General features: G+C 32.1%; 1 protein-coding gene across 1 annotated transcript; it reads left to right on the top strand.

Moving 5' to 3' along the window:
* The first annotated feature begins 12,013 nt into the window (after nt 1–12,013).
* Nucleotides 12,014–12,679, top strand: LOC131600556 (glutaredoxin-C6-like). The gene has a single exon (XM_058872702.1). The coding sequence runs from the start codon at nt 12,087–12,089 to the stop codon at nt 12,537–12,539; it is 453 nt and encodes a 150-aa protein (XP_058728685.1). The 5' UTR covers nt 12,014–12,086; the 3' UTR covers nt 12,540–12,679.
* The last annotated feature ends 1,355 nt before the right edge of the window (nt 12,680–14,034 follow it).

The raw sequence follows: 14,034 nt of genomic DNA on the forward strand, positions 1-14,034 counted from the left end.
GAGTTGGAGAAAGATTGCCCGTAGACAAAGTTGGGATTTGTCCAATCAACGCTTAGCTAATGGCAATTGCTTAAACAATAAATCAGCGGGATCATGCAGGTTTATGCATACGAATACTTGGAACAGGTTATTTTGGATAGTAAGGTTATTGGATCAAGATCTTTTAGAGATCTTTTTAAGTTAGCAGTTTGAGTGTCTGCATTAACAGAGTGAATTATCATTTGGTAGTTCCTTGTAACTAAAATTCTTGTATCAAACTTATCAAAATAGTTGAAGATCATGATTATTTTCTAATAGTTTTTAACACCATTGAAGAGTAGAGTGGGTAAAGTGAGGACGAACGTTGAACCACTATATATCTCTGTGTATCTTTTCTTCTTTCCTTATTGCATTAGTGCATTGTTGAATTATTTGTATCCCACATAAGTTAGACTATGCTTATAGAGATTTAATGTATAAGCTTAGGTTTCTGGTGTATCAACCTTATCAAATCATCATGAAGCCAATTATGTTTTGATAAAACATTTATGCAAAGAGTTTTTAAATTGCTTTGTTTAAAGAAACTTTGGTTGTCATGTGATTAACTTGCATTAGAAACAATCAAGTACTTAGTAACATCATGTATTATTTCACTTGGTTTAGTTCAGGATTGACAAGTTAATCAGTGATAATCAAACTATCTCTGTTCAAAATTCATCTGAAGCCTTATGAAGGAGAGTCTAATAGTATTCTTTAGATGTGCAAAAGAAGTTGTATCCACTTAGTACATGATTGTTTGTATTTCAAAGCTTATGATATTTTTGTTGTTTATTACTAATCATTCTCGTGTGCAGCAAGTTAAGCCTAGACTGTCTAAATTGGTATGATTGTTCCAACCCTCCTTTATTTCTTTTTGTGTATACATGGTTGTCTTTATTCAAATGACTAAATGTGTTGTATGTTTGAAACATGTATGTGTTTGTGATATGTTTGTGAATTTCATGCTTTAATCTTTCAATCATTCGATACATTGGTTTATTTTTTTTATTTCGTCCTTTCAGTGTATTCATATGCATTATACATGCATTCATGTTTCATCACTTAATTTCTCGTACATTAAAATTATTTTAGCATGCACATCAAATGCATTTTTCATTAAAAATTATTTTAAATATTTACATTAAAATGGCTCATTATTTTTAATCATAATCACATTCATGCATGTCATTAAACTTCAACTTTTCATTTGCATTAAAGATATTTTTATCGTTTAAATGAATTGAATTTGAAAACTCATGTTATCAAGATTATTTTTCAAAAATAGACCGCTTGATTTGAATCAAGCCTTTTTGGCCTTTAAACCTGAGTCAAATCAAAAGCCTAAGACTTGAAACATTTTAGGGTTGCTTAATTTGATTTAAATCATCCATTGCACTTGATTCGAATCAAAGTGATTTTTCTTGAAAAATAAAAACTCATGATTTGAATAAGCTTTTACACTTGATTTGAATCACAAACCCAAGTTAAACTTTTTAAATTTCATTATGTTTTTCTCTTTATATTTTCATTCTCATTTCATTTCTATTTCAAACCACCAAAAACCCTTTTAAGCGAAATTCATCATCATCTCTTATCATCGTTATCCAATATTCCATCATCATTTTCACCCTATCACCAAAAAAATCCATTCTCATCAATATAAAAAATGGCCTCTCATCTTCCTCAAAAGAGTTTTTCTAACAAGTAATAGGGAAAAAGACCAATGTCTTCATCAAATCCATCTCTTCCTCAATTTCCTAAGAAGGCAAGGACAAAAGTTCGAGCAAACAATGATTCCCCTGATGGAAAACTGAGCAAAAAGTCAAGTAATAAAACTTCTCAGACTCAAACTATGTTTGTCATGTGCCACAAGGTAATTCATCTACTACCTGAATAATGTCTAAAAGTTTATCATAAGAAATTTTTGAACACGCCGGTTAAGCCATAATATCATATAGACAATACCTCTGAGACTGGGTTGAGAGCAAAATTCCTCAAATTCTTTACTAACTGCAACTTGTTAATGTTTATTTGCTCAAGCAAGAAGTTTAACACTGATCATGTCAAGGCATTCTATTGTAATCTTGAGCGAACCACTGCAGAAATTGAAAGTAAATTCAAAGATCATGTTGTGAAATTTGTGTTTGGTGATTTTCCTAGATATCTTGATTTGACTTCCTATGGTGCAAGTATCTCTGCTGCTAGATCACCTGAGTATGATAGAGTTCATTTTGTTTTATCCATTTCTAAATATACTTTCGAGAATCTTGGTATGTCAAAATTTCCATTGGTCAAGTGAAGTTTAACATGGGAATGTTGCACTAGATAGTTGTAAGGTGCTCTACATGAAACTGAACAATTGGGGTAAAGCTGACGACTTTGACATCTACCCGATACGGTCTCTTTTGACTACTTGATTTAATTGGATAGATTTCATCATTGAGCGTATACTCTTCTATAAGTAAAACCTAAATAGGCCTCTATTTTACTCCTCTATTGTGCAGATGATTTTAGAGATTAACGATATTAGGTCCAAGGAAGAGTATTTGGTTGATGCTCTAAAGATTCTGGATGAATGAGGAATTTCCGATGATGTTTTACAGGGACACCAATGGCGTGTACTACTTACTATCTTGAGAAATATGGTAGGAAGGTATATGATGACAAGATTGTAGAGCAGGTTAAGGATCCCTCTGATGAGGCTAGTGGGTCCTCTTCTAGTTTCCTATATGCTGATATTAAGACTTAACTTGATGAGTTGGTTGGGAAGATTTTTCCTGACAACCAAATTAGGGAGGAGCAGATCATGGCACCAATTGACAGTGTGGCTAGGGAAAGTGAGGACAACCTGGAAAAATGGAAAAAGGAGTTGAAGGCTTTGATGCAAGTTGCTGAAGCTCGAGTAACTGCCCAAGTGGATTTTGTAAGAGCTACAACTAACCATGTTGGTAGATCTAATGTCATCTTTAATATTGGTCCTTATTATATTGATCCAAAACCCATATTCCTATTCTAGATGTTACACCTTCTGATGATACAGTTACCAGTCCATGATTTTATTTTTAGCTAATTCATGCATAGCATAACATTAGCATATTTGGATATTTATGTTATTTTGGTTGACTGGTTATTTTGTAATCTTTGACTACATTTAGGATTAGGTATCTGAAAGCACAAAGTATCATGTGGTATCATTTATGTGCTTTAAGTATCATTGTGTGTTTTGATGTTTTTGTCAATTCGATTATTGATTGATATAAGTAGGATCGCGTATTTGTAATTTGAATATCATTTGTTTGTGTGCTTGTACGCTTTTATCATTTCAATTTGATTATAATGGCTTTGGATGCTATTTATTTGTACCACTAAGAACCCTCAACATTTCATATAATAGATTTCTTTAATCCTTATTAGTATTCGTTTTTTGAGCCCATGAGATTGTTATTTTGTCATTTTCACATGTGTAGCTTGAATCACAAGTTAAAGCTATTAAAATTGGAATCTCAGTGATTTGATTGAATCAAGCATAATATATGGTTCGAATCATAAGCTGTATGGAAAATGGGATTTGGCTCTGGTCAAATAGACTCCAATCAGAAAATGGGCATGATTTGAATCACAACCTCATATGATTTGAATCAAGTACAAATATCGATTTGAATCAAATGTCTTCCTAAAGGATTAATTTGGCTCTGTCCAAAATGATTTGAATTACAGTTTTCACTTGATTTGAATCAAAACTTCAAGAGCTCAAAATTTATTTGAATCACAGTTTTCAGTTGATTTGAATCAAGGCCTCAAGACCCAATTTTTCACCAATCACTTTAAATAGCTTTTTCTTTGAAACCTGTGGTAAAAAACCCATAGAGACAAAAAGTGCACTATTTGTCTTCTCTTTTTAGTGTGTTCATCCTTACACCATTAATCTTTTTCTCTTCTTCTTTCTACAAATAACTTCTTGATTATGACTTCATATCTGATTCATTATCATTTTTGTTGCATATTTGTGTGTGCAATTGTGTTGAGTGAATTAGAGAGAGTGAGTTTTAATAACAATATTGGTTCTGCACCTGGCCTTAGGTTTTGATGATAACTTTACATGTTATCCTAAAGAATAATGGTTTCTGTCTAGTGTGTGGCTTTTGCCTTGCGGGTTCTGACTCTAGTAAGAAGGCGTGTGACGTCATCAGGCTCCAAACTTAACACTCTGGAAGAATACCTATGTGTGTCACAAAGAAAGTCAAGATTCTGGGATGCTACTTCTGCAACGGTTCTAAGGAACGTTAGTACAAGAGCTTCTGATCGTGAATTTTGAAAGGAAGTTTTGGAGGTCTTCTAAAGCTTTGCTTTTGTGTCGCAAGTTCTGAAGATGCTAAAGATAAGGTTCTGTGGAACAAGTTTAGAAGATATGAAGACATTTCTTCTGTGTTACAAGTTCTGAAGATGCTAAAGACGAGGTTCTGCTGAACAAGTTCTGAAGATCTAAAGACATCTCTTTTGAAGACCAAGTGCTGAAGACTCTAAAGACAAGGTTCTTCTAAACAAGTTTTGAAGACTCAAAGACTTAGGAAAAGAAGACTCAAGTTCCGATGCTTCGACAACATGCTTCAATCAGCATATAATCAGAAGCCTCAGAAGACTTATAAGATCAAGAACGGCTTGCATGTGATGGTGAGCATAAAAATACTAACGTAATTTGTGACATCTACTCTTATAGGGTGGCTTAAGGACAATTCTAGTTGTACTTGTTATCTACCATTTCCACCATGAGCGTTGGGGACTTTCCAGTTGTACTTTGTACTTTCCATTCTTCCCTCCAAAGTATCTATCCTTCTCTATAATGGAAGCCATTGGAAGAATTTGAAATCAATGAATCAGTTCTACAAAACTACACCAAAGCGCTGCACAAACTCTGTTAGAGATATTCTTTGTATAGTTTTGTATTTTTAGCAAGGATTTTTATTCATATTTTTCTTTCAACACTTTAGTGTTGTTGTACTTAAACATTGTGTAATCTGCTTGTTAGAAGCATTATTATAATACATACTTTATAAATCAACATTGGTTGATAGATACCTTGGGGGACTAAGTGTTACTCAGAAGCCTCGAGAAAAATTTGGCTGCGTCCATAGTGGTTTCATGATAAGGATCGACTGAACTTGTTGGGGTTGTCAGCAAGGTCGATCAGTAGCTTATTGTGGTTGACTCCTTGGGAGACTAGTGTTAGTCAGAAGTCTCAAGAAGAGATTGGCTGTGATCATTGTGGTTATCTGTAATTAGTTTGGTTATAATGGATTAAGTCTTTATTGAGAAGGAAAAATCACCTTGGCGGGTGAACTGGAGTAACTTTGTTAACAGTGAACCAGGATAAAAATAATTGTGTTCATTTGTTTTTATTCACCTGTTAACCTCTTCTTTTGAGTTGCGAAAAGATTATATTTGGTGCAACCCAATTCAATCTCGTGTTTCTCTCACCTTCATGAGTTGGTTGATTAATCTTGTCATTTATTCATGATTAATTAATCTCAAGAATATCATCTATACCAAGAGTCATTCATCTAGAAATTTGTTAGAACCTTGTGTTATGTTCTTCATTCACATTCATCTATTCCTTGACTAACACCTTGTGTTTGAGATTGGTTTATGAGATTTTCTGGAACTATTCATCATCTTCATCCTTATCCATAATTCCATGTTTATGGAACTTTACCTCTAAACATTGAGTTCTTGAGGGAGACTAGTGGTACATTAGGATATCCAGTGTTTTCGTGTGAAGATTGCTTTAATATTATTGAAGCATCATGAGTTTGATATTGTCTTGTTAGAACATATATGCTAAGTGTTTTGAATTAGCTTTGTTGAAAGCTATTTGAATAGTCTTGTATTTGACTTGTTCTTGAAGCAATCAAGTGCATAAGTGAGCATCATGCAAACATTTCATAGAGGTTAATTCACTGGTGCTTCCAAGCTCTCTTGTTTTCATGTTTTGCTTCCATGCTTCTTAAATTTTCTGATTTTGTACATGGGACCTAAAATGTTTTTCGAATTGTCTAAAAGGGCAATGGTCTATTAAACCCCCTTATAGACCGACTTGTATCCATATTATCACCCAAAAACTAGTATCATAGTGGGGCTTTTGATCAAAATATTGCAACTCCAAAAGTTGAGAATATGGTTCCTTCGATCCTAGACGAGTTTTTCTAATCGTTTAGAAGTTTATGCAATTCCATACGCGGATGAGAAGACAGAAGAAAAAGGCCATACACGTATGGAAGCCCAAAAACACAAAAAGCACCAAAATTCACTCTATTTAGCTCCATAATGCGATTTTCACAAGGTTGGAGGATTTTTTTATGGCAAAGACACATTTTGAATGCTGGAAAACTCATATTTTCAAGGTGGATCCAGATTTTCAAGAGCTTTTCGCAATTGAATACCTATTCATCTAGATTTCTGTAATGACTATGACTTTAATTATGTTTTTCTTTATTTCTATGAGTAACTAACCCCCCCCCCCCCCCAATGCTAGAAGTGTCCCTGATTTGGATTTCGTTGATGATTTTATCTTGAACCTTGTAATGACAACAATTTGACATATTTGATTTAATTTTAATTTATGCTTAATTCTTTCTCTTTCAGGAAAATGAAGAATTGATGTATGATTTATTATTAGGCAGGATTGCCAGTGACAATGTGCAATTAAGCGTATTTCATAGTAAATATCACCTAGGACTAGGGATACCCTATGGAAACTCAATTATTCTTGACAAAATAATTCTTAATTTCATATGTAATTCTCTATGGATATAGGAGTTAATTTAAATGATTAAAGGTTTGTTCACTGATGAATTAGGAATAAGCACTCTTAAGAACCGGTACTCAATTGTGTCATAAAAGTTGTTGCAAGGTCTAGTTAGAATTGTTAATGAATCCGATCACACACCTTCCCTAACATGTTCACTCATATTAATTTAAATATGTTCAAAAATTCTATTTACATTTAAGTATAATTAGCAAAATTTCCAAATAAAAAACCCTCAATTTTTTTGTTTAAATATAGTGAAATTTCAACTTTATATCACCACGTAGTCCTCGAGATCGGTACTTGGGATTTCCTATTATTACTATTTAGGTAGATTAATACATTTGCTAATTTACCGATTAAGAGTCATGAATCATAATTTATGCATTAAGAAAAGTAACTTTCTCCTCAAAAGACATCAACTGCATTTCCTCTACTTTATGCTGCTCAGAACATATAGTAGCCAGAGCCATATCCTTGCACTTTTCTTCATCAATTAACTTTCTCCTCGATGACAGTGAATATTAGCAATCTATTTTTGTAATTTCAATTTTAATTCAGTTTAGGAAGCGCTTCTGTAAAGTGCTTTCAAAAGTATGGATTTAGCAGCGCTTTCACTTTCTAGTTGGGCCTCGGGGTAAGGCGCTTTCTAAAGTGGGAAGCAGCGCTTTCTAAACGGGCCTTTAGCAGCTCTTTGGTGAAGCGCTTTCTAAAGTGGGTCTTTAGCAGCACTTTGGTAAAGCGCTTTCTAAAGTGGGTCTTTTAGCAGCACTTTCCATAAGCGCTTTCTAAATGTATCCTTTAGACAGTGCTTTTACACAATTTCGTATATAGTTTCCGTTTTTTATTTTTTTAACTTTTAGCAGCGCTTTGGGATAAAAGCGTTGTCTATGGTGTGCTTCCTAAAATCATTTTTGGCGTAGTGATTTGATCCCTTAAATATCTTTTTGTCGCATTATGGTTCTCGGTGGCCATATCAAGTTTTTTTAATTCTACTTCATGACTTATTAACTTCAAAATCTCACCCAGTCTAGCCTGCTCCTACAAGACTTTTTCCGTCCAATCTCCCGTTTCCATATCAACTTGCATCCAATCCCTAGATAGTTGTTCCTCCTCGATGATTGAGACGTATCTAATGTCATAGAGTAATAAGTCAAATACATCACTCAAAGAATATTTATAACACATTCTATAAGTGCATATCAACAACCCAATAGTCCCAAAGTCAAATGACAAATCCATTTATGAATTTTTTATTTTACTGACACTTTATTGGACAAAAAAATACCAAATTACCAGACATTTGATCATATATACCAATATACCATGCTTTCAAAAAATTCTCGTTATTGGGAAAGAGCTTCCGCCTTTTGATTGGGCGGAATAGTGCAAAAAAGAAAAACTCTGCCCATTCAATTGGGGGAAGTGTGTTAGCAGTAAGAGGCTCCATCCATTGCTATGGTAGAAGCTTCTTAATCATTTTTCAATTATTTTTTAATTAAAAAAGAATTAAATTTTAAATATAATTAAAACAATATAGATTTTAATTAATTTAAATTTATTAAAATGATTTATAATTAATTATCTGTCTAGATAATAAAATATATTAATATTTTATATAATTAAAATACTTAAAGTATATTTAATTGATAAATAAAATAATAATAATAATTCAAATAAAATATTAATTAAAGCAATATTTATTTATTAAATAAAAATAAAATAATAAACGATATTTAATGTTCATCTTGACTCGGTCGTTGTAATCAATGGTCGGTTCCACATTAAGGAGCCTGCCCAATTCGTGTAGACAATCGACGAGACAAATCATCATTTGACGGTTGAGTAGAAAGTCCCACGTCATATCCATGATCATACATTTTCTCGACAATTTATGTATTAATAAAATCAGTCATGTTGGGTGGTGGTAGGCATTGAGCTATGCATGAAGGGACATAATTGTCTTGTGATGAACTTGTGGTAAATTGTTGTGACGGGGAAAAAAAAATTGTTATTGGGGTGCTTGGTAGTTGTGGTCTTGTGGTTGGATGTTTGATGTAGATGGACTTTGTTGAGTAGTGGTAGGTTGTATGAATGATGTTTGTGATCGGGTGTATGATGTATATGGGTTTTGTTGAAGATATTGTTGGCTTGGGGTATATGGTGGTTGTGTTGGAATGAAAGGTTGTTGGGTGTTAAAGTTATGTTGTTGGGAGTTAATGAAAGGTTATTGAGTGTGAAAGTTATGTTGTTGGGTGTTAAAATTATGTTGTTAGGTGTAAGTGCTTGTTGATGGTTTGGTGTGTTGGAAGTTTGAAGATGTGGGTTGGTTACGAGGATAAAGTAAGAATCTATCATGTGATAGATACAAATTTGACATAGATGCATACATGTCCATGTAATTCCAACTTGGTTTACATTCTTCTACATCATGCCACCCTGTAAGACAGTACTATGGCAGTTTTTCCATTGACGACGCTCTTATTTGTAATGGTCTTTTTAATAACTGAATTGCCATTGGTCATTCACTTGACTTCAGTGATACTCATCCATGCACTTTGGAGGACCCAATATGTTATGTTGAATGTCAAATTGGAGTTTGATCCTATCCGAATGATGTATTTCAACAAAAGTGGAACAAAATATATCTGATCCGCAACGTGAATTCGCCCGAAACAATTGGTGGACCAATTATAGATAAATCAAAGCATTCGTAAATTGCAGTGCCGAAGCAGTACTTAAAATAATAAAATAATCAATGCATTTGTCAATTGCAGTGGCAAAATTGTACTTAAATAATAAAATAAATAAAGCACCCGCCAATTGCAATGTCGGAGCAGTACTTAAATAAAAAAATAATCAAAGCATCCGCCAATTACAATGGCGAAACTGTATTTAAATAATTAAAAATTAATTAATCTAAATAATTTATACATATAAATCAATTTCAATTATTTTTTATCAATTTATAGTAATTAAAATTGATTTATATGTATAATTTATTTAGATTAATTATTTTTTAATTATTTAAATACAGCTCCGCCACTGTAATTGGGGGATGCTTTAATTATTTTTATTTAAGTATATATATATATATATATATATATATATATATATATATATATATATATATATATATATATATATATATATATATATATATATATATATATATATAATATTAAATTAAAAAAATGAAATGTACACCTCAGCCCTTTCAATAGACAAAAACTTTGGGAAAAAAAACGAGGGTCCGCCCTTTTATTGGACAAGAGGTTTTTTTCCTTAAAGTTTTTATTTTGAAAAAAATGATATATTATTATATCCCGTGAGTGTTCAATTAAATTTTTCACTTATGAAGCACAGAAAATACACCCCCTAATCAGTTTAATAATTCAGATCAATTGAAAATAAAAATGGGATATTCTAAGCAGTAGCGCACGCAATTCATACTCTATACTTCTCCAGTAACCGTTTTCTGCTTATTCATCCACTACCTTCCCATATCTGCATATTAACTCCCATGGTAAATTAATTATTATTCATCGATAAATTATTTAGTTACATTCTATTTTAGATATTGCAAAAAACTCAAAAAAGTGTGTTTTACTGTAGAACTTCCACCAATATGTCGTAGAAATAAAAAATCTAATACAAATGTGAAACCAGCATATGAAATGGAAAGCTTTCTACCTCATTCAACCTGTTATAAAAATATAGAATTCAAATTGACACAGAGACTATTGTATTTGGACAAAGAAGCTCTTACAAGTTCTCCTCACACGAATAACAACGAAAATAATAAAACACTTGTTTTTATCTAGAGTTTTTTTTCCTAAAATTTAAGTAGATTTTAATGAGAAAAAAAAAAGTTAGAGTATGTGAAATCTCAACATTAAAGTTCTATTGAAGAGAATACAATATTTTTTTTAGAGAAAGAAAATACAGTTGCACAAGTAAGGAGAAAAATATAATTTTATTTTAAGAAAAAAAAGATACAGTTGCACAAGTAAGGATAAAATTGTGAATAAAATTGTCTATGAAATATGTAAGTGTTTTCATTTTTTTCTCTATAAATCTAATTCGTTGGATAAATCCAATGGTATATTTGTTGTGTTTCACCGGTGAATGATTTATTTGACCCCTCATTGGATAAAATTGACTATGAAATATGTTGCGTAGATACATTATTTATCCAATGTATCTAAAAAGGAATATTTTCTTATAAATGGGATCAGAAGGAATACTGAATATCGTTGAAATAAATGATATGTTAGAAATATGTTTTCTGAAAAGGTGGCACATAGAAAAAGAATTCTCCATATCTCCTCCAAGAAAATAGTTGTAAAAAAATTTCAATCTGCAAATTTATGCACATCACATTTCAAAAACTATACACGTAAAACATTTCCAAAATAGTGAACAATTACATGGATTTAATATGCACAAATGACATTCACAAAAATAATTATAATCTGTCAGCTAAATAATTATACAAGAGGAAAAAAAATAAAGATCAATATGTAAAATATAGTATATTTGATTTGAATATGAGTATTGTTTTACATATATAATATAATCAATTTGGAAACGTTAAAAATTTTAAATAATTATATTTAAAAATATATTAAAATTTCACATTTTTAAAAAAGTCACAGTTTACAAGACAATCGCAACTCGCAAGAATCTAGCTCAATCAAATCAATACGGACGGACGAAGAATATCAAAATTTCACATTTAAATTTAATATACTATAAATAATTTGAATTTTATCTCAATTAAATTAAAAATATTAAAAGAAAAGTATTTTTTTTTTTTAAAAAAAACAATTTCAAAATACACTCTAAAAATAAATCTTCCAAACTTCTTTTCATTTCTAAAACATTTTTTAAAAATGAAATTAACAAAAATATTTACTTGATTTTTTCTTCAAAACCTTTTTTTAAAATTTATTTATTTAAAAAAATTTAAATTTTAACAAAAAATAAAAACCATTCAATAAAATAATTATTGTTATTTTATTATTATTAAAATTTTATTTTAATTTTAAAAATAAAAACATGAGAGAGAAACACATAGCATAACCGCGCGTGGGGAAGTCTATGAGAAAGAAAGAAAAAAAAACACTAGTTTAGTGATGTAAGCAAGCACGAAGTCGTCTTCTTTAGATTTTTATAAATAAAATCTCCCACAATACCAACACTCTCTCATCACTCATCACACCAATTCATTCATTCATCATCCCCTCTCCCCTCCTATCATAATATGCAAGACCTTCGCCGTTACTCAAACGACACCGTTCACCTCGACCTCGGCACCACCACCACCGCCACCACAACAACAACCACCATGATCACCACCACAACCTCCTCCTCTTCCCTATCCATGGACATAGACGAATCCGCCGAAACCAAAATCCACCGTCTCATATCAGAACATCCCGTCATCATCTTCACTCGATCTTCCTGCTGCATGTGCCACGTCATGAAGAAGCTTCTCTCTACGATCGGTGTTAATCCAACCGTCATCGAATTGGATGACAACGAGATCGCTTCTCTCCCTCATGAAGATGATCATCTTGCTTCTGTTCTTCGTAACCGCTCTCCGGCTGTTTTCATCGGTGGTGCCTGTGTAGGCGGACTTGAGTCGCTTGTTGCTCTTCACGTCAGCGGTCATCTCGTTCCCAAGCTTGTTCAAGTCGGTGCTCTCTATGTATAACAATATCAATTTCAATTTATGTTTATTATTATTAGTACTATTATTATTAATATTATTATTGAATCTTGAAAAACTGTATAACTAATTGTATAATTTCTGGTAGTGTTTGTGAAATGAAATTGCAATCTCATTTTAATTTTTTTTTTTGTTGTGTTGGTGTTAGTGTGAGTGAGTGTTTATGGTCAAAGGGGAATCGAAGGTGATTTGGGTGTGAGTGAGAAATGATACTGAGTTGCTGTTTATGGGGAGGACACGTGTTAGGAGAGAGCATCTGTGATCAGTGGCTTGGGGGGTTTTAGCATGTGCTCTGTTGTTCGTTCTATTTCGTATGGTTTTTTCATTACTTCATCTTCTCTCACTATTTTTCATTGGGTCCCATTTTCTCAATTATTTTTCTATTGGACCCCAAGTTTTGACACTTTTCTTTTCAATCATCCAATATCATAAGTTTTTTTTTATAAATTTTTTCATTATGTGCGTCGATCATCGTAAGCATACGTATGATATTGAGAAGAAAAAAATATTTATTGTTTTACCAATAAAACGGTATTAGTATTGAAAGATGTCGATCTTGATATAAGTCCGTTGTAAAAAAGCATTGTAGTTGGAATTACGACCGCAATCGGCATCGCAATAGTACTGGTAGAAACCTTTATGTGGCTGCAATGCGAATGGGACCATTTTTTATAACCTTGGTATGAATGAGGTCTGACCTTGATTGGGTGCATGTGTCCATTGCTTCACAAGGTACCAATGATAGGGACAATGATGAACGTCCAAATGAGGCAGTAGCTTCTTTTGTTTCTAGTTATTGACTTCTTGTCCCCTGTTGGGGTTTCGCCACAAACAGGCTTCTATCAAAGTACAACTTTGAAAAATGATGATATGAGCCTAGAAGGCTAGTAAAATAAATATTAATGATATTCCTACACTAAAAACTACACTTACACCGTCTTTTTATACAGTTGAATTGTTTTTATACTATTTAATAATTACTGTTCATTTTTTTTAATACAAAAATATTTAAGCTTTGCTGTATTTTACCTGGTGTAGCTATACGGTGTACCAAATCTAGTGTAAGCATAGCAACACTCTTTTGACATTCAACTCAATTAGGAGATCTAATTTCGAATTCAACTCTAATTTTGAAATTATTTTTTTGGCCAACTTATATTTTAGGCCATTTATACAGAGGATATCATTAACATCATATAATTAATGTAATTTAAGGGTGTTATATATAAATTCAAACAATAATACGAATTCAAATATTAATTAATTGTAAATGTTACCAAGATATATAATTTGTTCAGAAAATATAAAGAATACAATTGTTTCCAAAATACAAATAAAAATGAACTGCCTTCCTTAAAATCTCCCCTCTCTAGGGCAATTCTCGCAAACGCCGCAATAAGTTGACATGCCGACAACACGTCATGGGCGTGACCATCCCTAACCTGCTCCTCTTCCAATATCTTCTGATAAGCTAACCTAG

This window comes from Vicia villosa, linkage group LG4 (genome assembly GCF_029867415.1).
Source record: "Vicia villosa cultivar HV-30 ecotype Madison, WI linkage group LG4, Vvil1.0, whole genome shotgun sequence".
Classification (NCBI taxonomy): Eukaryota; Viridiplantae; Streptophyta; class Magnoliopsida; order Fabales; family Fabaceae; genus Vicia; species Vicia villosa.

Excerpts from the sequence above, each read along its gene's own strand:
- LOC131600556 (XM_058872702.1), top strand. The coding sequence starts at position 12,087 with ATGCAAGACCTTCGCCGTTACTCAAACGACACCGTTCACCTCGACCTC.